This window comes from Vombatus ursinus, unplaced genomic scaffold, assembly GCF_900497805.2.
Source record: "Vombatus ursinus unplaced genomic scaffold, bare-nosed wombat genome assembly UNPS02012515.1, whole genome shotgun sequence".
Classification (NCBI taxonomy): Eukaryota; Metazoa; Chordata; class Mammalia; order Diprotodontia; family Vombatidae; genus Vombatus; species Vombatus ursinus.
The window spans coordinates 179,070-203,563 of record NW_020952293.1 but is presented as its reverse complement, the minus strand read 5'-3'; the positions used below and the strand labels follow the sequence as shown (position 1 = coordinate 203,563).

Below are 24,494 nucleotides of genomic sequence, written 5' to 3'. Positions count from 1 at the left end.
TGTCTGAGATGGAGGAACCTTAGAATACAGAGTATCAGAGCTGGGAAGGACCTTAGAACAGAGGATGTCAGAGCAGACAGGGACTTATGGATCACCTGAGAAGCAACTTGGTCCAATGGAAACTACAGAATTTGGAGCCAGGAAGTCCTGGGTTTGAATCCTACCTCTGATAATTACTAGCTGTGTGAGCCTGGTCACTTAACCTCCATGAATTTCAATTTCTTCATCTGTAAAACAATAATAACATATAGTACCTCCATCCAGAGTTCTTTGAGAGCTTTAAAACACTTACATAAATTATCACTGCCTGGTTCAACCTTCCTATCCTACAGATAGCAAAACTGAGGCCCAAGACAAGGAAAAGGTCTTAGCCAGCATCACATTGCTTGTTAACAGCAGAGCCAGGATCAACATCTAGAGTTCAGTCAGTCTAAGCTCATTCTACTGCTTTTTCTGCCTTCCCCAATTTAAGGATCTAAAAGGCATTGAGGGATGGAGCCAGAGGAATCCAAACTTTAAAATAGTATGAAATTGGGCATCATCTTTTGCGTGGAAAGCATGTAAGCTGGGATGGTCAAATGAATAGGAATTATGTTTCCTTTATATCCCTTTATATCCCAACTCTTCAACCGACCATCCTTCCTGGTTCCCCTTCGTGTTCTAGATTGGTGGGGGTTGGGGGAAGTAAAGCAGAGTTTTCAGAATGGTTTTCTCCAGTTCAGAAATAGTAAATGAAAGCAGAGCTGAGCCTAAAGTCCTCTGTCCACTCACAGTTCACTCAGTCATAGAGTGGGCCACTCAGCAATTCTGTTGACTGACTGAATAGGTAATTCGGCTCATTAAGTATTTACTGAGCTCTCCTCATGTGTTTGGCGAGGCACGAGTGAGGAGATAAGGTTCACACAAACAATAATCCAAAGGTGGTAGATAACATACCATCAAGTGTTACACGGAGCCATAGCATCTCAATGGGGACTTCAGAGATCAGATCTAGTCCAATCTTACTCCCCAGGATTGTGCTTAGTTCTGGGCATCATGCATAAATTGGAGAGTGTCCGGAGAGGGGTGACCTGAACAATTAAGGACCCTGAGTCCATGACAGAAGACTGGATTGAAGGAACTGGGGATGGTTAGCCTGAACAGAAGACTCAGGGAAGGCTTACTAAGTATTAGCTATACAAAGAAAGGCAAAAGGTTGTCCCTGCACTCCAGGAGCTTGATCTAATGTGAGAGACAGCATGCAAACAATGGAAACAAACAAGATATGTGGAATGATAGGAACTGATGAACAGAACAAAGGCTCCAGGATGAAGAAGGATCGGGGAAGGCTTCCTGTAGAAGGTGGGATTTTTGCTGGGACTTGAAGTCAGGAGAAGTTGTGGAGGGAGAGCATTTCAGGCTTGGAGGGACAGCCCTGGAGAATGCCCGGATTTGGGAGATGGAGTTTCTTGTGCAAGAAATAACAAGGATGCCAGTGTTGGTGGATCTCCGGGCATTTGAGAGGGTGTGAGGTATAAGAAGACTGGAAAGGGGTGGGTAGAGGAGCCTTTGAGTATTTGGAGGAGGGCCTGGATATGTTCCATTTGGTTCCACAGAGCAGAACCAGGAGCTGGGGGCATGGTGGGTGAAGCTGCAAAAAAATTAATTTGGGTTTGACATCAGGGAAACCTTCCTAGAGATTTGAGCTGTCCCAAAGTGCCAACAGCTGCTTTGAATGGTGGTCATTTCCCTCCTTTGGAGCTCTCTAAGCAGACCACTTATCAGACTTGATGATCAGTGAGGATTCCTTTGGTGTATTGGCAACTCCGGATGACCACTGAAGTGAATGAATGAATAAAAACACGTTTTTCAAGTGTTTACTATGTGTCAAATATTGTACTAAGTGAGTCTCTCCCTGATCTCCAATTCTATCCTGGGAGTTCCCTCTATGATGTTTCTAACATTCTCTAAGTGACAAAAAGGTAGTCAGAGGGGTGTGTGGGGAGGGCATTGACCTCAGACCACTTTGGTTGGCTGATAACAGTTGGGTAGAATTATGAGCTGATTATATGTGTATAAGACTTTAGGACTATTTTAGTACCAGCTGCCCGAGGACCTTCTCCATCAGCTGCCTGCCTGGATCAGAGCCCAGCCCAAAGTACAGGGCAGTCACTACAATTGGTCTCACTCTAGATGCTATCTCACTGAAGAAGCCAGGACAGCCGAACTATGGGGGCAGAAAGGCAGCTCCCATTGCCAAGAGCCTAGAGGACCAGAGCAGATCCTCCCTCAGTGGAGACATGCCTGCACCCAGCAGATAAGAGCTGGAATACACTGAGGTTTGGGACTGACTTCTTGTAGCTCCAAAGTATCTAGCCACCTCAGCCTTTGTGGCAGTCACTGGGATTTATAGTTCCTAGGTGGCTTTTTTTTTGCACTTCTCTGCTCCCCCCAGGGCTGGATAGAAGCTGAATCTTGTATCTTCACCACATTGTGAAGTCAGTGCTTATTCTCACCCCCATTTTGAAGAAGAGAAAACTGAAGCAAAGTGAGGTTAAGCAATTTGCCCAGGGCCACCCAGCTCATAAGTGGGTGAGGTAAGATTCAAACTCAGGTCATTCCTAGCTTTAAGCCTAACATTCAATCTGCTGGACCACATAGCTGCCTGTTCCTAATGAAAGCAGTGTGTGATTTCTTGGGAATGACAACATACTGGGAATCAGGAAATGGGAGATCTGATCCTGGTTTTGTCTCACTTACTAACTCTAAGACTCTGAACAAGTGACTTTTTCTCCTTTGGCCTCAGTTACCTCACCTGTAAAATGAAAGTGCTGAACAAAGTAAAAGGCTTGTGTTCTAGACCATTAAGAAAGTTGCCCAAAGCCTTGGATCTAGAGAATGTGGAAGGGTTTGGAGTTGATGGCTCTGTCACAAAGTCAGTGGTAGCTGTGGTTTTGACAACACCTTCCTGGTCTGGCAGGAAAACTTGTCTGAGGATTCTGAGATCCTGGCATTCTGCCTTCTGTTGTCTTTTCTCTCTATTCTCCACCTTCAATCATTCTTTGTTTTGCAGAGTCTATTGGGTGGCACAATAGATTGTTGTTGTTCATCCTTCATTTTGGAAGAAGACTAATGACATCAGCAGTGTTATAGAACCCTGAGCTTGGAATCAGGAAGACTCATCTTCCTGAGCTCAAATCTGACCTCAGACATTTACTAACTGTGTGCCCTGAGAAAATCGCTTCATCCTATTTGCCTCAGGTTCCTCCTTTATAAAATAAGCTGGAGAAGGAAGAGGCAAACCATTCCAATATCTCTGCCAAGAAAACCCCAACGAAGATCACAAACTGAACAATGTTCAAAACAGAAGCACTTTGCCTTATTTTGTGTCTTGGACCCTTTTGATAGTCTGGTGAAGTTTATGGATCCCTTCTCAGGATAACATTTGCTGTCTACATTCATAACTGAAGGAAATGGTAAATTTCAGTTAGAAGTCAATGACAATAAAGATGCAGTCTTTTGCCCATCCAGTTTTATGGACTTGATGAAATCTAACCTTAAGCAGTCTGTGGATCCCAGGTCTAAGAGAAGGAAAGAAACCACTAGAGGGGTCATGTTACTTTTGGGTATAAAAGCAGTTTTGTGATTATGCAGGCAGAGACCTGGCTTCAGATCAAGACTGGGTACTTTTGTAGTCTGGGTTGGGCTAACAGAACTGAAGAGATGTAAGTGACCTCAGAGTCCATCCAGTTCAAACCATACCCAGATAAGAGTCCCCTCTACATCATACTTGACAAGTAGTCAACCAGCCTTTACCTGAAAAAGTAAAGAGGAACCTACTTCTCTGTGAGAATACCCCATTCCACTTCTGGATAGTTCTAAATATCAGGACATTTTTCCTTACATCAAGCCTATAGACTGTAAAATAGCCATTGTGCCCTAAGAAATGATGGGAAAGAGAGTTTCAGAAAAATCTGAAAAGGCATATGAAGTGATACAGAGGGAAGTGAGTAGAATCAGGAGAACTATTTATACAATGACAACAACAGTATAAAGACAGTTTTGAAAGTCTCAGAACTTCTGATCAGTGCAATGACCAACTGTGATTCCAGAGGAATCAATGATCAAACTTGCTGTCCACCAGGAGAGGCAATGGACTCCAGAAGAAGAATAAGACATACATGTTTACGTGGCTAATGTGGAATTTGTTTTGCTTAACTATGCATATTTGGTCCAAAAATTTTGTTTGCTTTTGTCCCCCCTCCCTTTTTGTAGGGGAGGAGGTGGGAGGAAGAGAAGATAAATGCTTGTCAATTGGGGAGAAAAAAAATCAATAGATAAAGGATAGAATTCATCTGGCCCTGAGCTCACCAAGGGCAGGTAGGTGCTAACTATCTCTCTATGTGATCTTGGGTTTCAGTTTCCCATTATCCATTTTTGTGCCATTCTTTTAAGTCCAAAGATTATTCTCCTTGTCAGAGAAAATAGAGGCAAAGGAAGAGCTGAGTAGTTCTGCTTTCTTCCTGTTATGTGTTATCATCATCCCATTCACCCATAGAAGCTTCTTTGATCTGCCTCTTTCATGGAGTGCCCTCATCAGAGAAGGTGCTGTGCTCTAGGAGCAAAGCAGAATTGAAGTAGCTCAAAAGAAACTAGAGATATGAAAATTTAGAGAATCCACCCCAAAAATTCCCATGGACTATTTATGCCCAACCTGTAGAAGAACATTCCGAGCTTATGTTGGTCTGATCAGTCACGGTCCAACCCACTGTAACTTGATTCTAGCATAGTGATGTTGTTTTGGTCCTCTTCGAGAGTGAAGGACAACAACCATCCCCCAATTAAGCTAAAAATAACCCACTTTTCATGTCCTTAGCTTTCTTTGATATTTTTAGCTTATTCTGAGCTCTGACATTATTCTTAGAAGACCATATCATGTTATTTATTCTTTATTTTCTGTCTTTGCTTAAATCTTCTGTCCAAGCTTCTTAAAAAATCTAAGTCGGGAAAAGGATTCCCTGTGTGCTCACATTAGTCTTGAGTTTGTTAACTTTTTATTTTAATAATTATTAAATTTTAATATTTATTATTTAATATTTTAAATTTAATAATTATTAATAATAAATTAAAGTTTATATTTAATATTTAATTATTATTAAATTTAATTGGTTTCCTTTATAATCTTACATATTTGCATTTTAAAACTTATTCTGAGAAGGCGTCACCAAATTGATCACCAAAGGGATCTATGACATAGGAAACATGAAGGACCCTTGATTTAGACAATTTCTTGTTTTCCTTTTCATTAGAATTCTTTCTCTTTACATATTCAGAATTTCATTAGGTCAAACCAACCCTTGCTCCTGGGAATGACTCTTGGAGAAGGTTAGTGCGAGGTATACTATCCCTTTTTCCTCTTACCCTTTGAGAACTGCCTTCTCCAGATCTACAATACCTGTCTGACAATACCTGGCTTACTTTTCCTCAGTCGCAAAGTCTAAGATACAGAGGTCACTTCCCACCAACATCCCATCCATCATTTCAACTTTGTCAACGTGCAGCTCCCCTTGGTGATGAGAATCAGGCTCAGATTCATAGTTTCTCTCTTTGTTTCCTCCAACTTTTGAAGGCTTAAGTAGAGTGAGTTCCTGAGGGTCAGGATCCCTGTCTTATTCATGTAACAGAATCATTTGATGTGAGGGGTTGGAAAAGGCCTTTGAGATCATCTAATCTGAGTGTCTTTTTTTAAAAAAAAAATTTACAAAAGCAAGTTTGATTTTTAAATAATGCATTAAATATTTACTTAAATATTTATTAAATAGTATATAAATCCTTATTAAATAGAAATTTCTTAAAATTGTTATGTATTATTTAAACACTTGTTAAATATTAAATCATTTATTATTTTTAAGTAACATGTCTTTTAAAAATGTTTTCCTCTTATTACCCCTCTCCATCCATTAACAAGTTAAAAAAAGAAGGAAAAAAAAGTCCTCAATGGATAGCTAGAGCCTGGCAAAATAAATTCGTACATTAGCCATGTGTAAAAGTATATGTCTCTTTCTGCCTCTTGGGTTCATCATCTTTCTCTCTGTCAGGAGGTAAGTGGTATGTTTCATCCGTTTTTTTGGACTTGTGGTTTATCATTTCATTGATGGGAGTTCTAAAGCCCTTCATGGTTGTTTTTCTCTGTCCAGTTATCATTATTGTATAAATTATTCCCTTAGTTCTGTCCCATTGCTCTGTGTTGGTTCGGAGAAGTTTTTCCACTTTCCTCTGAAATTGTCCCCTTCATCATTTCTCATGGCACAATAGCATTCTATTACATTCATGTATCATAGTGTGTTTAGCCATTTCCCAATGGGAGGATGGCCCCTTAGTTTCTAATCTGGGGTTACCAGGAAAAGAACTGCTATAAATATTTTTGTACATATCGATCCTTTTCTTCTTTCTCTGATTTCTTTTGGGTGTAGGCCTAGTAGTGGTATAGCTGGGTCAAAGGGAATATACAGTTTGGTAACTTTCTGGGCACAGCTACAAATTGCTTTTCAAAATGGCTATAGTCCAGGGGTTCTTAACCTCTTCTTATCATGGCCCTTTTGGCAGTCTGGGGAAAGTGGATACTCCTTCTCAGAACAATGTTTTTTAATGCTTGATGTAAAACACACAGGACTGCAATGGAAACCAGTTATATTGAAATAGTTATCAAAATGTTAAAAATTCCATGCTCGTGGAGTTTTTTTTTGTTGTTGTTGTTGTTGTTTTGAGACAATTGGGGTTAAGTGATTTGCCCAGAGTCACCCAGGTAGGATGTATTATGTGTCTGAGGTCAGATTTGAATTCAGGCCCTCCTGACTCCCAGGCTGGTGCTGTATCTACTTTGCCATCTAGCTACTCCCTCAGGGGCTTCTTGAAATATCCACAGGGTCCTTGGGGTTAGAGGACCCCCTGATTTAGTTCTAACCACTGATTTTACAGATGGGAAAATGAGAACTAGAAAAAAGTGACTTGTCTAAGGTCTCTCAGTTAATAAGGGTCCAAGACAAGATAAAAAAAAAAAACAACTCAGGTCTTCACACTGCAAGCCTACACCACATTACTGCCTCTCTATTCATTCTGATTCCTCCACCCTCGCCTCCCCCAAATCACTTAGCAAAGTGCCCTGCACTTACATGCTCAGAAAATAATGGAAGGGAGGGCCCAGATGCATCTAAACTTCAATTAGAAAACATACCATATTGCCAGGTACAAGTTAGTCCAAAATGTAAGTTGAATTTTTCTGAATAAAAGCTCAGACTTTGACATTGACTTGCCATAGAGGCCAACCAGTCCTCCAACTCATGCTTCTCTCTCCCTTCTCTCCTTTCTCTCTCTTCTCTCTCACTCTCCATATCTAGTCCATTCATGGTCCCAAAACCAGGGCTGATCATCATGGAAACCTTGACTTGCTTGTTTCCAACCTGGCCAGTTTACGCCTCCATAGGCAGCCTCTGTAGTTCCCTGCTTCCAGAGGGTCACCATATTGGTATAAGACTAATTATAGATAACAGATCAACTTTAGCCCTACTGCAGCTCTGAACTCCTGAGCTCAAGAAATCCACCAACCTCAGCCTCTCTGGTGACAGAGATTATAAACATGCACCCCCAATAAACCTCATGCTACTCTCAAAGCTTCCCCTCAAGTTCCTGGCCTTATTTACCACTGGCCTTATAGCGCTAGCTTCTGAGGGCTGGCATGGAATGGTGTGTCCAGGGCTGAGATGCCCATAGATCTGCCACATAAATTAACCCAAATTTGGGAGAGTTAAGGTTCAGATCTGACAGACTGATTCAACTACATTCTATATAGACGCTACAGAAGCACTTTACCTGGATTCAAATAAGTCACTGGTCAGAGGGTCTTCACTGCTTTTTTCACACAATGGGCCCATTGAGGTCAGGGACCATGTCTGCTGCATCTTCCCTCACTATGCCCAGCTCTGCTTGTGTCCCGAGGTGGTTATGACTTACTGGAGTCACTGAGATCAGGCACATGGCCTGTCTTGCAAGAAGGGAGTCAAAGGTGGTGGGGACGAATGAGAGGGGGAAGGGAATGCGGTGGGAGAGTGTTGCTGGAAATTTAATTTTTAAACTATAACTACAGAGCTAGAAATTGATGAAGATTTCCCTGAATGAGTGAAAAACACAGATATTTCAAATTAGTGTATAATTACAAAAACCATGTCTGTCTGTCTTTGAGATGTACTAAAAATTTCCTTTTCTAAGTGGATTGACCTCCCTAATTTTGTTTGGTGGGAATGGGGTTGGGGAAGAGCAGGGTAGGAGGCGAACAATGTGGAGCTGACCTGTGACTCAGCTTTCACATAGTGTCTGGCTACTAGTGTGTGTCCCACTCCGGGCAGGGGTGGGTGAGAAATACAGTCAGTGCTACATCTACCTTAGGAAGCCAACCGTTAGCCAAGGAAAGTGACAGAGAAATTCCTCAGGCTGCAGTTTCCTCTTTCCCGGCTAAGTGTCTTCCTGCATGGCTCCCCAGACTGAGTCAGATCCGGGATGAGAAATGCCAGACGTTCCTAGTTGATCCACCTAAGACTTTCCTTGTGGCATCAGGCTCTCAGAGGATCATAGGATTTTAGAGATGAAAAGTACCTTTGAAGTCATCTGGTCCATCCCACTCATTCAATGAGTATAGGAACTGAGGCCTGAAGTCCCGTAAGTGGTGGAGATGGCATGTGAACCCAGGTCTTAAGGATCCAAATTCAGTGGTCTTTCTCCTACACTGCCTTCAAGGTATTTGTGCTGCCTAGCCCATTGTCCTTCCTGAGGCAAAATGAAGATCCACGGTCTAGACCCCACACCAAAGCTGGTCCACTGAAAGTGTTCCTTCACTTGCCTTATAAGACCCTTCTTTGGGTTTCAGTTTCCTCATCTATAAAATGAGGGAGCTGGGCAAGTGGCTTCTGGGTTTCCCTTTAGCTCTAAACCCGATTGCATGATCAAGCCTCTCTCTGGATGTCCCAGGATGAGAACTCTGCAGCAGGAGGGGCTACCTGTCTTGTGCATGTAGCACTCATCCGTCTGCCTTCACCACTCAGGTAAAAGGGTTTAGAATCCAACCCTCTGGTGGGCAGCAGCCATGCTAGTCCACAGTGCTTTTGAAATCATGGAATCCTAGAAGTTTACAGCTATAAAGGCTCTTAGAAGCCAATTATCTTCAACTCTCTCATTTTTACAGACCAGGAAATAGGCCAATCACAGTTATTAATAACAATAGTTCACTATGTAACATAATAAAGTCAAAATGGATATATGATCCAGATAAAGAAAAGTCACACCATCAAAAAAATTAGAAGAGCAAGAGATTAGGCACCTTTTGTTGCTATGGCCAGGAGAAAGAGTAACCAGTTAAAAGTTAGAGGGGATGTAAAAGATAAAGTAGATAGGATTGATTACACGAAATTGAAAAACTTTACCATAAATAAAATCAATGCAGCTAGGATAAGAAAGGAAAGTATTGATTGGGAAAGCCTCTGTGTCATAGTATCATGTATCTCTGATAAGGTTCTCATGTTCAAGATATATACAGAACTAACAGTTTCTCTCTCTCCTTCTTGCCTTCCCTCTCTCTCTTCCTCTCTCTCTTTCTCCCTTTCTCTCTTCCCCTTCCTTTCCCTCTCCTTGTTCCTCTACCTTTTTCTCTCCCAGAGACCCCAGTGGATAAGTTTTCAAAGGATATGAACAAATACTTTGCTAAAGAAGAATTGCAAACTATATGCAAGATTTTTTTTTCTAAATTACTGATAAGAAGAGGAATAAAAATCAAAATAACTCTGAGGTTTATCTTGTATCCCCCAAAATGACAAAGGTGAAAAAATATAGAAATAGTCAATGTTCAAAGTGGCTATGGAAATACATGCACATGCATACACTGTTGATGGAGCTGAGAACTGATCCAACCATTCTGGAAAGCAATTTGGAATTATAATGAGAAAATGCCTAGGATATGTACATTCTTTGACCCAGAGATCTCACTGACAGGCATATACCCCAGGGAGGTTAAAAACAGAAAGAAAGATCTCATATACACCAAATTATTCATAACAGAACATTTTGTGGTTGCAAAGAACCGGAAACAAAGCAGAGACCCATTGTTTGTGGGATGGCTAAACAAACCATGGTGCATGAAGGTATATTTTTGTTCCCAAAGAAGCAGTGACTGTGAAGAATTCAGAGAAGACTTATATGAACTGATGAGGAGTGAAGCAGAACCAGTCAAACAAGAAACACAACTGCAAGAGTATAAACAAAAAACTTTTCAAAATCAAAAGGAAAACAATCCTGAATGATGTGTAAGTATAATGAACAAGGTTGGCTGTGGAGAAGAGTTGAGAAAACTCCTTCTTTGCAAAGGAATGAGACTGTGGATGTTGTTTGATGTGTTTTTTGGCTTTGGTGAACTGCTATCCTTCCTCTTTCTTTTTAAATCTTTGTTACCAGGGCTGTCTTATAGGGGAAGGGGAGAACAAAAAAACAAAACCAATGCAAAAACAAAAGAAAGATGACAATAGCTCACTCCTACTTTACAAACATTTCATTCAGTCCTCACAACAACCCTAGGATATACAGGGAGGACCTGATTAGTGCAAATAATGAATCCCCTGAAGTGGTCCCATGTATTTGAATTCCAATTATTAGAAATTTTAATGATGTAAATATGGTAATTTGTTCCAGCCCAATGGAAATATGCAATGGAAATTGACAACCACTTCAGGAGGAATCATTATTTGCTCTAATTGAAACCTGGCTGTGGGTAGAATGATTATTCCATTTTGCAACTGGGAAAACTGACTTGCCTAATGTCCTATAGCTAGCAAATGTTGGAGCTGGGATGGGAAACCAAGTCTCCTGATTTCTAGTCCACCATTTTTTTTTTTTACTTCTTTACACTATTTTTCTTCAATCTCATGGTAAAGAACTAATATCTGATTCTAAGTACTCTCTCTCTCTTCAAATAAGATTTGGATAAAAGAAACATGGAGATCACCTAGGCTTATCTAGTCTGAGTCCTCAGCAAGGAGAAGGGACTTGGCAAAGGTCACATACATGTATTAAACAGAAGATCAGGACCCAAGTCCTTTGTCTATAAATCCAGTGCCCAGGTAAATCTCATCACTCCCTTCTGGGCTCTTTTTCTCCCACCTTTGTACCTCTATGGCTGAGCTCCCATGGAGGAGGAGAAGCGGTGTTATTGGGGACGGCACAGAAGCAACGGCCATCACAAGTATTTGGAAATCCCCGTCTCCTGTGTCCTGGATCAGTCTCAGCCTATCTTACTCATCTCATCCTATTACTGAAAGATCCTGCAAGTACACTCAATGCCCAGGCCTCTTCATCAGGGAAGGACAACAATGAGCCGGAAGGCTCCCTGTACCGCACAGTTTAAGATTGCTGCTGTTTGACTTTGGAATGTATCACTTCGCTGATGTCTGCAGGAGGCCACCCTCCCAATCATGCTTGGCTTAATGGGCTGTGAAAATGAGTCTGAGTTTTCATTACTAAGCAAAGAGGCACGTTGGCCTGGGACTCAAAATCAGTCATACTAATTCAATAACATGGTTAAACATAATACTGTACATCTTAGCATTTAGGAACCAAAGGGACCTTAGGGATCATTTAATTAATCAATCAACAAGCATTTATTAAGCACCTTGTTGGATGGCATCTTGACATAGTAGATAAAGAGCTAGGCTCAAAGTCAGGGACCTGGGTTCAAGTCTTGCCTCTGACACAATCCCTCTTAATGCTAATACCTTCCCTCTGCTGATTATCTCCGATTTATCCTGCCTGTAGCTTGCTCCTGGGGCAGCTAGATGGTGCAGTGGATAAAGCGCTGGGCTTAGAATCAGGAAAACTTATCTTCCTGAGTTCAAATCTGGCCTTAGACACTTACAAGCTGTGTGACCCTGGGCAAGTCACTTACTTCTGCTTGCTTTAGTTTCCTCATCGATAAAATGAGCCGGAGAAGGAACTGGAAAACCACTCCAGTATCATTGCCAAGAAAACCCCAAATGAGGTCCCACAGAGTTGGACATGACTGAAAATGACTGAACAATGATAGCTTGTACATACATACTTATTTGAATATTATCTTCTTCAGAGCTTCCCTTCTTTGTGTCCCCAGCATTTAGGATAGTACTTGGTGCATAGTGGGTGCGTAATAAAATAAATACTTGGGACTGACTGACACATACTGGATGTATGACTCTGGGCAAGCCTGCTCCGTGTTCTGGGCAACTCTCTAAATGCTATGAGTTACAAAGAAGGTGCCAACACTGTATTAGGAAAGAAAGTTCTTCACTAGAGAGCACCCTATATCAATAAAATCACAGATATAATCTCTATTCCTTGTCCCTTTGTGCTAGGTACTGGGGAAACTGAGGCTCAGAGAGACTAAATGAGATAACATCGGATCATATGATCATCGATTTAGAAATGGAAGGGTCCTTCCAGGTCATTTGTCCCAGTATGTAGATAATTGAGTGTTGACTTAATATCCCACCTTCTTCCCACCCTCCAACACCAGATGATCACAAATTTAGAGCTAGAAGGGACCTAAGAGGTCATCTAGTCCAACCTCCTCATTTTACAGCTGAAGAAACTGAGGCCCAGAGAGGTATTGCTGTTCATTATTTCCTATCAATCCTGTATATAGCTTGCTTTGTAAATATTTGTTCGTATGTTGTCTCCTGTGCTAGATTGTAAGCTCCTAGAGGACAAGGGCTGTCTTTTGCCTCTTTTTGTGTCCTTAGTAACAGTGCCTTCATAAATGGGCACTTAATAAATGCTAATTGATTGATTGATTGTTGTCTTGCTCAAGGTCACTCAGGTAGAAAGGAGCAGAACCAAGATTTGAACCCAAATCATCTGACCTCAAAGTCAGGGATCTCTCTCTTGTCCCATGCTGCCCCCCATTATAGACTTCAGAGCTAGAGGGGCCTTGGAGATCATGTAATCCAGGGGTTCTCAAACTGGGGTCCCTGAACTTTTAAAAACAATGTTGATAACTATATTCTAACATAAAGCTTTACTTTGTACTTCTGTGTGTTTGATTTTATGCATTTATAAACATATGTCTGAGAAGGGATCCCTCGGCCTCACTGGGCTGCCAAAGGAGTCCAAGACATAAAAAAAAAGTTAAGCCCTAATTGTAATCCAACTCCCACACTTTACAGAGGAGGAAACTGAGGCCCAGAGAGGCAAAAGGATTTGCCTGAGGTGACATAGGTATAGTAGGCAGCGTAATCAGTTTCAAACTTACATCCCATGTATATCCAAGTCCAAATCCCAAGCTTGGAATCACAGAATTTTGGAGTTAGAAGGATCCTCAGTTCATTCTTAGTAACTTCTACCAGTTGCTCAGGGAGTTTTTCTTTTAGCACAGTTCCATGCTGCTGCCCAGAATAGAAAAAAAAATCTCACTCCTTTGTGTCCCCCTCCCCAAACCCCCGTTACCTGGGGTCAGATGAGTCCATTCAACATAGCCCTGTCTCTCAGATGATTATTGCCCGGTGGATCCCCTTGAGAAGAAGGTAGAATTCTCACTTCTCCGTCAGAGCTGTCATCCCTCTAGAAGGAGCCTGAGGGTTGGGTTCAGACCCCAGAGAATTCCCCTTGGGGTGTACCATCCCTCACATAACTATGACCCTTCCCACCCATACACATACACACTCACCGCCTGTACCCTTCAGCCTCTACTTTCAAGAACACAGCAATGCCCTAGACCTTGGATTGCCCTTCCGTAAATACACATAAGAGTACAGGGAAGACACAATGGGACAAAACTCAGCCAGCTGAGTGAGTACTATGAAGAGTGGGGGTGGTAGGGGGAGAGGGAAGGGAGAGGCAGGTGGAGATCAGGGGATAGATATTTCATGTCCTGAATGAAGATCTTCCCTCTGCACCTTAGGGGCAGCCTGGAACCTAACAAAATGTCCTGGAGGAGGGGTCCACCTTTGACGTTACCACAGCTTTGGATCCCCCTCTAACCCCGTCCCCTCCAACCTCTTCTTCCGGGCAGGGAGGGAGATTACTTTCTGCATCTCAGGAATGTGAGTCATTTCCTCTCCAGGGGGAGCAGGAGGTGGAGCTGGACCCTGGACTGTTCCACTCCAGGCCCCCACGACTTTCTACCAGAGCCACAACTCTCTTCCCTTCCCTGTACCTCTGTGTACTGTTTCCTTCCCAGCTTTCCGCTCTACCTATTTTTAATACTTTCGTCAGCATTTGCTGGAGGACCGGGGTGGGTAAAGTAGGCTTGACTGGGCCCTTGGACAATGTGACCTTGCTTCCGCTTGAAGGGAAGTTGGGGGGGCCGTGGGAGCAAAGGGGAAAGATCACCAACAAGCCAGGACAAAGATCAGTTCCATCCAGGAGGGACGTAAAAAGGACCCCTCTCCTAGTCTTGCTTCCTCCTAAATCTGGCGTACTCCAGGAGACAGGTCATAGACTGGATGAGAACATCCAAGAAGCCACATCCACATGCCCCCTACTCTGCCCACCAGCTATGCCTTAGGGGCAGTAGTCTCTGGGGCCATATATGATGTGGATGAGCACAGGACTCTAGACCCGGAGGAAGGAACCCAGAACACTAATATTGTTCTCGCCACTAAATCATTTTCTCCCCTGTATTATGAGGGATTAGAATTGGATTAGCTAGCTCTAAGATCTCTTACCAGCTCTGACATTCTTGGGACTCAATTTTCCCTCTGCCTGTCTCCCAGATATGGGTCTATCCAGAGTGAACACTAGAGCCCGGCTTTGGAATGGGCTGGTTTCAGAGCAGTCCAGACAGGGAATCTCCAAGGGAGCCAATGGGCCACCAATGGCATGGAGGGTTCTGATGGAATTCCCCATTCCCCCCCCCCAAAAAGGGGAAAGCTCCCTAGAATATGGACCCAGGGAGGGAGGGAGGAAAGGAAGGGAGAGGACCTGACACAGAAGGATGAAACGGTCTATAAGAACCCTCATAGTGGGCCCATCCTTGGCAGGAAACTATAGGCTGAGTTTGGTTGTCCTAAGAAGCGGGTGATGAGAATAAGGAAAAATGATGATGCTGATGGATGGGTCCTGGAAGGCAGAGCAGAAGAATTCGGATCAGATGCGACTGAAAGGAAGCTCTGTGGACCCTCCCTGTCCTCTGCATGAGCTGAGGTGGGCAGACTTGACTATTATTTGGGGGAGGCTGCAGTTTTCAAGCCCCTTTCACATAGATTGTCTCTGACAGGCAGTGTGGCAAAGTGGGTAGAGTGCCCAACTGGGAGTCAGGATGACCTAATTTAAAACCTACCTTTGATGTTGACTAGCTGTGTGATTTTAAGTCCCTTCTCCTCTCAGGGCCTCTGTTTCCTCATCTGTAAAATGAGGGCATTGGATTCAGTAGTTTATAAGGTCCCTCACACACAATCTGTCATCTGATCCCCACAATGCCCCTGTCAGGGAGGCAGCCCAGGCAGTAGAAAAACAAACACCAGAATCCGGAATCTCAAGGCTTCAAATTCTTGCTCTACTGCTTACCACCTGAGCTTGACCTTGAATCAGCCTTGGCATCTTTATCTCCAGAATGACTAGTAAGGACCAGATGATCACTAAGGGCTTCTAACTTTAGAGATCAAAAATGGGTCCGGACAGAGGTTTGCTTAAGGGAGGGAGTTCTGGAGGCAACTTCGGCTGGCGAAATGGTAGGGAGTGCTGGCAGGGAGAGCTGCTTTAGTTTTCAGACATTTTTTCAATTAAATGAGAATGAAAATCAGGACAAGTCTTTTCTTCCAAGATCACCGAGACACCAAAACGTCTCTACCTGGGGCCAAAATCACATTCCTAGACCTACACCCTGGGCTCTGAGCTCTGCCTAGATGAATCCAGGGGCAGAAATCCCCCAGGGAGCACTGATCTGCCAAATACTTCAGGGGTCTCCAAGGAATTCCACCCGTTGGCCCAGCACCTGCGCCGGATGCCCGGCCCTGGCCTGAGCCCCCTGGCAATGGGGGCAGAAGAAAGGCAAACACGGGAAGATTGCCAGCAAGGGAGGGAGGCAGAACATAGATATGAAAAATGACTTCAAAGAAAATCATCAAATGTCTGTACACAAGAGTGTGATGCTTGCTATTCAATTACTGAGAGGCTAGGAACCTGGCAACCTCACTACTCTGCCTAAAGTTCAGCATGAAAGAAGGAGGCAAGAAGGGCCTAAGAGCAGCTAAAATGCTGCCCCCAAGTCCCTGTACCAAGTTCCCAGTCCTCTTAGAAGAATCCCTCCGGCCTCAATTGTTGCCTTACTATGTAGCCATTAACAACTCTACAGTTTGAACCATGCATGCCAATTCCACATCTGGTCATTGCCACAGCACATCATCGATTCTCTAGTTATCACTCTCATGTCCCCTCCAATGGAAACTTGGAATCTTTCCCTGAGTCTCCTTCCTCTGATAGGTGAGCTCTTGCCTTATCTTCCTGTGGCCCAGGCCACCCAGCCACTTCTCAGCCATCTCCTCACCATGCTCACCCCCAGCCTCATCCCCAGCTTTCTGATTCCCCTTCATGTTTTGTCTTCTCCCACCAGAACTTGAGCTCTTTGAGGATACGGACTATATTGCTAGCTTGTATTTGTAACCCCAGGGTTTAGCCCAGTGGGTGTGGCCAGTATCTCGTATGTAGTAAGCACTTAATAAATGTTCACTCTATCTATCTCTCTATCCATTCATCCATCCATCTATCTATCCATCCAACTAGCTAGGTATCCATCTATCCATTCATTCATCTTTCTATCCATTCATCTAGTTATGTATCCACCTATCCACTCATCCATCTATCTACCCATCCATCTCTCCATTCATCTAATTAGCTATCCTTCTATGTATCTACTTAGTTATCTGATTTTTAAGTCTTTCTCAGAATGGAAGTAGCACATTAGCAGCAGGGGAAGTGGTCAGAGAAGTAAAACCATTGAAAAGCAGCAGAACGTGACAGGGGAAGAGACAGAAAAACTATGAGAAAAAAATAAAGCAAACACAAGAATTCAAAAATCCCAGCAATCTGGGGTCATTTAATATAGGAGACACCATCCCTCATACCTCAGGGGTCACTGAAGGCATTGTCACCATATTGGAAGTCTTCAAGACAAGATTAAGTTATATTCCTTATACTAGGGGTTTCTGGATGAATATGAATAGATTTCAGGGTGTCCATGAACTTGGATTGAAAAACTATATATAAGGGGCAGCTAGGTGGTGCAGTAGATAGAGCTCTGGCCTTGGAGCCAGGAGGACCTGAGTTCAAATCTGGCCTCAGACACTTGACACTTAGTATCTGTATGACCCTGGGCGAGTCAATTAACCCTGATTGTCTTACCAAAAAAAAGCAAAAAAAACCCCCAAAACAACCATATGTGTGTGTGTGTGTGTGTGTGCGTGTGTGTATACATATATACACACATATATACATATATACACATTGAATATATAATATAACATATATACATTGAATACATACATATAATATATAATACATACATACAAATATAACTGGTATGCTTTGTAATTTTATGTGTTTTATGAATTTAAAAACATTATTCTGAGAAGGGGTCCATAGACTTCACCAGACAGCCAAAGGCGTCCATGGCACAAACAAGGTTAAGAACACCTGCCCTACACTGGCCTCCTCTAGTGACTCATTGGGATGGGGAAGTGGCCCTGACTTCTCTAAGGCCATACAACCCTTACACCTTATTCTACAACCCAGTAATGCTGGTCTCCTTGCTGTTATACATCACAGGACACTCCATGTTCCGACTCTGAGCATTCCCACTGGAATTATCTCCTTGTCTAAAGGCATTTTTTAAAATAGCAAGGCTGATGACTTCGGGCAGCTCAAACCTACTGTAGTCCAACTTCATTATTTTGCAAATGAGGAAACTGAGGCCCTGAGAAGTGTGGTGATTTGCCTAAGCTCATATGGGTGACCTTAGTAAGTAGCAGAGATGGGATTTCAACCCATGTCTTCAGATTTGTGAGCCAGTTCTCTCTCCACCGCCCCATGCTGCTTTACCAAAAGGTTCAGTAGTCTGGTGAATGCATTTACAATGGAGGAACTCATTTTCTGGTGGGGTTAAACAACAGAAAAAAAGGCCTGGGATTTGGGAGAAGCAGAGTCTACAGCTGCTGAGTGAAGGGGGTTAGGGGGGATTGATCACTAGTGGCTGTTTCCTCACTGGAGAAGGTATGACTTGAGCCAGGTTTTAGAGTAGCTGAGGTATAGGCCTGGGCTCAGCAGTTTCCCCAACAAGGGTCATCTTTAGGGATAGAGCTGTTGTTCCCCAGTAATCTGAGCTACTGACCAGAGAGGATTGGGTTTCTAGCAGGTTGTGGGAGGCAGAGGGGGAGGAAATCCCCCTCTCAGTTGCGGGTGGTTAGTGAGGGAGTCAGCAATAGAAACCTCATTCCCCACCACCCCTCATTTGCACACATTTATTTGTAAATGTGTCTGACCCAGAAGGCAACACCCTGCCCATAGATAGCTGAAGCCAGACCAGGGTGGCGGTCCTGCAGAGGGGTACTCCCCTGTCCATGCCTGCGGCACAGGATCATGCTGTCCATGCCTGCAGCATAGCCCTGTCTGGCACACCCGTCCCTTCAGGAAACACTTACAGAGTGAATGACCATTCCAGTGCCCAGAAGGCGAGGGCAGGATTTATTCATGTGACTGTTGGGAAAAGAGAGAAAGAATAGCTATTCTGGGCAGTCAGCCATCACCTTCATTACCTGAGGAGGTCTACACATCCAGACCCCCTCTAGTATCTCTCTCTCCATCTCCCATACCTTGCCAGACAGCCCTCTCTCCCCCCAAACCACAAACTTCAACCTCTGTCTGAGTTCTCCTTCCCTGTCTGCTTCCGATGTGGCCCAAGGCTGGTGAGATGAGGTCAACAAGTCCTTGGGCCACTCTGAGGAGGGCAAGGGAGAGGAAGACACTGCAGCTCTTGGAAGGTAGCCACCAACCTCCCTCTCCTTTGTACCTTGTCTCCCTGAGAATACCAGGCCAGACCAAGAGTTGGGCTGGGTCTGCGGGAGGTGACCTTGGCAGGAAAGAGCAGGGCATTGAGCAGACAATCAGTTAACAAGCATTTATTAGACACTTGTTTTGTGCCAGGAACTGTGCCAAATGCTGGGGGTACAAAAAAAAAGGGTGAAGACATGGTCTCTGTCCTCAATGAGCTCATATCTATAGAGTATATCTCATTAGCGGTTGGGGGCAAGGGAAATGGGGAGCCTGGAAAGGCTTCCGGTAGAAGGTGGAATTTCAGCAGAATCCTGAAGGAGGCTTAGGAGGTAGAGGGAGGGAGGGAGGGCATTCTAGACATGGGACCAGCCAAGGCAAAGGCAGAGTCAGAGATCGTTGGGTTGAGTGTTGGGTTGGTGGAAGAGCCAATAGGCTGGTGTTTTTGGACCATAAGGAGGAAGAAGACTAGAAAGGTGGGAAGGGGACAGGTAAAGAACTCTAAATGCCAAGCAGAGAGCTATTTGATCCAGGAAGTAATAGGGAGCCACTGGAACTTGTTGAGAAGGTAGGGAAGAAGGGTAGGTGGAACATGCTTAGAACTGAGCTTTAGAAAAATCCCCTTGGCAGCTAAGTGAAGGTGGACTGGAGGAGAGTGAGATTTGAGGCAGGGAGGCTAAATATTAAGAATCCAGAAGAGAGGTAATTAGGGCCTGTATTGCTACTGAGTGTGTAAACGGAAGCAAGGGGATGGATGAGAAAAACATTGAAAAGGGTAGAAAACACATGACAGCAACAGATTAAAGACGGGGGAGGCTGTGAGACTGAGGACATAGGACGACACCAAAGTTGTCAGCTGGGGTGATGCGGAAGGTGATGGTACCTTTGACAATAATAGGGAAATACTGAAGAAGGGATTCAGATGGTAGCCTGGGTTGGTTGGTTGGTTGAACCACTAGAATCAAGGCTTATTGATATCCACACGGAGGGAGGGTTCTGTTCCTCGCCCTTTTTTGTTCATTTTTAAATATCAATGACTTTGTTATTTCTTTCTTAAAGTTATTTTGGGGCATTTGTTCTGCTCTATATTTTTATCAATGACGAAGAAGATAAGGGTCTTAAGCTCACCTCTGTGCAGGTCATGAGGATCTTTTGGGAAAGCATTGGAAGGGTAGGCCAACAGAGACATGAAGGCTATCTCAAGCAATGGTCTTTCAGCACTCCCAGGCCAAGCAGACTGGCCAGCACATCATCTTATCAGAGGCGCCCCAACTTTTTGACCTTACTGACTGAAGGTGGGCAGCTGAGAGATAGCTGGGACAAGCAGCAGGAAATAAACCCTCAAATTCTGTAACTGATCCCATGAAAATAATAGCAGAAGTTTTGTGGTTGTTCGGTCTTTTTCAGTCATGTTTAACCCTTTGTGATCCCGTTTGGGGTTTTCTTGGCAGAGATACTGGAGGGGTTTGCCATTCCCTTCTCCAGCTCATTTTACGGATAAGAAAACCAATGCAAGCAGGGTTAAGTGACTTACCCAGGGTCACACAGCTAGTAAGTGTCTGCAGTTGGATTTGAACTCTAGAGGGTAAGTCTTCCTAACTACAGGCCTGGCACTCTATCCACTGCACCACTTAGCTGTCCCAATTGAAGGAGTAATTAAGTCTAAGTCAGGTGAGGGAAGAGTTTGGGACACTTCCCCTCCCACTGTGTGGAGAGACCCAGGATCTCCCCAGAGCTGCTGCCGCTGAGAAGGAGCAGAGTGAGATCAGTTTGGGGACAAATTCACCTGGGCCATGGCCCAGCAGTGCAGGGAGAACTCAGCTAGCTGGGACTAAGTTCAATCATTTCCATGCTGCTGAAGGCTAGTAATAGAGACTGCACCTGGGATTTCATTGCTCTAGAGAAACCCCTGATGAGGGAAACAGGAAACCTCTTTTACCAGCTTCGGGCCAGTACCTCCTCCGCCCTTAGGTATTACAGTAAAGACTAGAAGATTAAAAAGTTAAGTTATTTTGCCTAAGTCACCCACCCAACAAGGCTATTTCTCTGTCCACTGCTACACAGCTATCCCTGCTAATGGGCTGCTAGGTGGTACAGGGGATAGAGCAGTGGGCTGAGAAGGAGAAAGATTCATCTTCCTGATTTCAAAGCTGGCCTCGGACACTTACCAGCTGTGTGACCCTGAGCTAGTCACTTAAGCCTGTTTGCATCAGTTTCCTAATCTGTACAATGAATTGGAGAAGGAAATGGTAAACCACTCCAGTATTTCTGCCAAGAAAACCCCAAATAGGGTCATAAAGAGTTGGCATGACTGAACTGAAATCTGCTGAAGATGCAGTCTCTCAAAATGAGAATTTTAACACATTTTAAAATTAAATTCTTTAATTAAACCTTTGCAACTCATCATTTTAACATTTTTTGCTTTCTAAATTTTGGACAAAGCTCCAGTCATGCCCCCTTAGTTTATGACTCTGGGCTGAAAGAAAAACAAAACACAATAGAAAGAGGACCGCTCACAATCTGGCTGTGAAAACTGTATAGCTGAGGGCAGATCCTTGCCCGTCAGCACTGACAAGGAAACCTATGTGTGTCGGGCTCTCTAAGCACTATTTTTGGCTTAGTCAAGGAAGAGGAAAAGAGAAAGCAAAGAAAGCTTTCTTTTAGGGACCCTTCCAGAGAGATTCCAGAGCCATTCTGGGAAAAGGAATTCACCCATTGTTCAGCTCACACTCTTCCTTTAAAGGAGATTGAGCTGGGATGTGATGACTTGCTGGGCCCATACACTTGGTTATTAGTGCATATTTATGAGGCATTTCACTCCTCTTTTATAAGGGTTTACAATGGGAAACCGAGGGGCTGCCCCGCACATCCTTCATAGTGGAAGAATAGGAAGCTATCTTTTATCACATTTGAGAGTATGGAATAATGTGAGAAAAGTCTGTCTCTTTGAGCGCACAGTCAACTACACTGGCAAATAGAATTTAGTTTGTGTTTCCAGACCTTAGAGAGAATCTAGTCCAATTCCCTGACTTTGCATGTGAGGGAACATAGGAACGGAGAGGTGAATGGGTGCATTTGGGGTGCCCAAGGTGACACAGCAGGGAAACAGCTCAGCCAGGACTCAAACCCAGTTCCTTAGAGGCTCTTTCCACCACACTGCAATATTCTCCTACCTCACTAGATCTTCATAACAACCTTTGAGGTAGGTAGTGAAATGTATTGATATGCCCATTTTAAAGGCAAGGAAATGGAGACTTGAAAAAGTTAAGTCACTTGTCCAGGAACCAGGATTTGAATCTAGGTCTCTGGGCTTCAGGCCCAGGGTACTGGGTACTGTTTAGTAGTAAGTCATTAAAACATTTCCTTTCTCCTTCTTATTTGAAAAAAATCACCACTCTCTTATTTCCTCCCTACCTCCCCTCCCTTCGAATGCTTATTCCTGTAATAGGGGAAATAGGTAAAAGCTCTAAGGAAATGATCCAGGCTTAGAAAACTCTGGGGTGCATTATGTCGCCACGTTATCTTATGAGAGGCAGTGAGCCAGAGTGGATAGGAAGCTGGCCTTTAAATGGAGAGGATCTGAGTTCCAAACAGACCTCTGACTCAAGCTGGCTTTGTGACCCTGGGCAAATCACTTAATCTCTCACTTCTCTAGCAAATCTCTAAAGTGATAAATGGCAGAGAAGGTGTCAGCCTGCATTACTTGAGGGGGTTTCCTTCTCTAGGAATTGCTTACATCCATATACCGTGATCTGTTTGCCCATTCCCCGGATTTCCAGTTCTTTGCTAATACAGAAAGTGCTATTATGAATATTCTTACACACATGGGTCCTCTCTGGGGCAGGGGGAGGGGGGCTGGAGCTAGCTTGTACCAGCTTTTGAGAGTAGATTATTAAATGTGCAGTGTGGCATGGGCATCTACGCCACAAAAATCGGTAAGCCCTATAATCCAGGCTTGATTTCTTGTTTTGTTGTTTGTCTAGACTTACGAAAATGATGGAGAAGATGATTGATAATGCAGATTAAATTGAAAAGTGTGTCACCCTGTTCGAGACCCAATTAATAAACATTTACCAGTACACCCTGGTCCTTTCTCTCTTTCTTAGATCTCTTTGGCCTGTCTACCTGTGGGATCCCAGGCAAATCACTCAGCTTTTCAGTGTTCTAAGCAGACACGCTAAGATCATACATTGCAGAGAAGATAAGGATTGCCATTGGGTGGAGGGAAATCCCTTTAATTCTCCAATGCCCTCTTTTATGTGTATCAGGCATTATGCTATGTGCTGGGGATACAAAGAAAAAGCAAAAACAGTCCTTGGCCTCAAAGAGTTCATTTTAATCAGGAAAGATAACATCAGAACATGCAAGATAATGGATAAGACCAGTCCTCATGATCTAATGGGGAAAGCACTGGATGGGAAGGCCAGAAGTTGTTTTGTTGATTAGTGTGTCTGACTCTTCCTGACCCCATTTAGGTCCAATTTTCGTGGCAGAGATACTGGAGTGGTTTGCCATTTCCTTCTTCAAATCATTTTACAGATGAGGAAACTGAGGCACACAATACTGAGTGAGAAGACCTGGGTTCAAATCTTGACCTGGTCACTTGTTACCTCTTTGAGTTGGGCAAGTAATTTTTACATCTTTGAACCTCAGTTATCTTTAAAATGCTGATAAATAATACTTATGCTACCCATCTCACAGGATTGTTACAAGGTAAAAAAAACTTCGTTGACCTTGAGTGCAAGTTATCATTCCTGTGTGACCCTGGGCAAGTCAACCTCTCTGAGATTCTGTTTCCTTGCTTTTAAAATAGAAACAAGAATATCTGTGCTATTAAACTATTAGATGTAGATATACAAGTCTTTCTCCCTTTTGGTACTTTGTATCTGTGCTTTGTATTTATTCTCTTGCCTATATATTATATGTGCCTTGACTAGAATGTAAGTTCCTTGAGGGCAGGGGATTTTTGTGTGTGTGTTTTCATATTTTGTATTTACTGAACGTTTAATAAATATTTTTTAAATACTATTTATTTCGCTGGGTTGTTGTAGGAAAAGTACTTTTCAAACCTCAAGGTATTCTATAAATGTGAATAATTATTATTAACTGTGTGACCTTGGACAAATTCCTCCCCTCGCTCTATATAATAAGGGGGTTGAACTAGGAAATCTTTAAGGTCCCTTTCAGCTATAAGTCCTGGGACCCCGAGTTACTACTGGACATCTGGTTTATTGCTTACAGGCCAGAAGGGACTGGGAAAATGGAAAGGACAAATCTGATGGACCCTGAGTTCTCCTCCTGGCTGTTTGACAGCTGCTGTCAGCTTGGGATCCAGGACATCCAAATGCCCAATGTGAGGCCTCCCCTCCCTCCAAAAGGAAGTAGCTGCAGCACACACCCTCCCCCTCCTCTCCCTGCCCGCCCTGCTTCATTCCGTATGGCAGGTGACACATGGTTGGGTTGCT

The 24,494-nt window shown here is 43.5% G+C and overlaps 1 protein-coding gene across 9 annotated transcripts in view; it reads right to left on the bottom strand.

Annotated features, from left to right (window-relative positions):
- ADGRG1 (adhesion G protein-coupled receptor G1) overlaps positions 1-24,494 on the bottom strand; it is a 73,304-nt gene that overhangs the window by 19,964 nt on the left and 28,846 nt on the right. For 2 of the 9 annotated variants that reach the window (XM_027857932.1, XM_027857933.1), the window contains exon 2: positions 18,681-18,735. The exons of 3 other annotated variants lie outside the window; for them this stretch is intronic. Coding sequence is in view for 1 of the 6 variants with exons in the window: in XM_027857930.1 (XP_027713731.1) it covers positions 13,298-13,304 (7 nt within the window). In the remaining 5 variants the exon portion in view is untranslated. Of the gene's footprint in view, positions 1-164; positions 199-13,297; positions 13,431-13,491; positions 13,673-15,325; positions 15,361-18,680; positions 18,736-24,494 lie in introns of those variants that run through there. 4 more of the 9 variants (XM_027857936.1, XM_027857935.1, XM_027857930.1 and 1 more) reach the window with 4 other exon arrangements.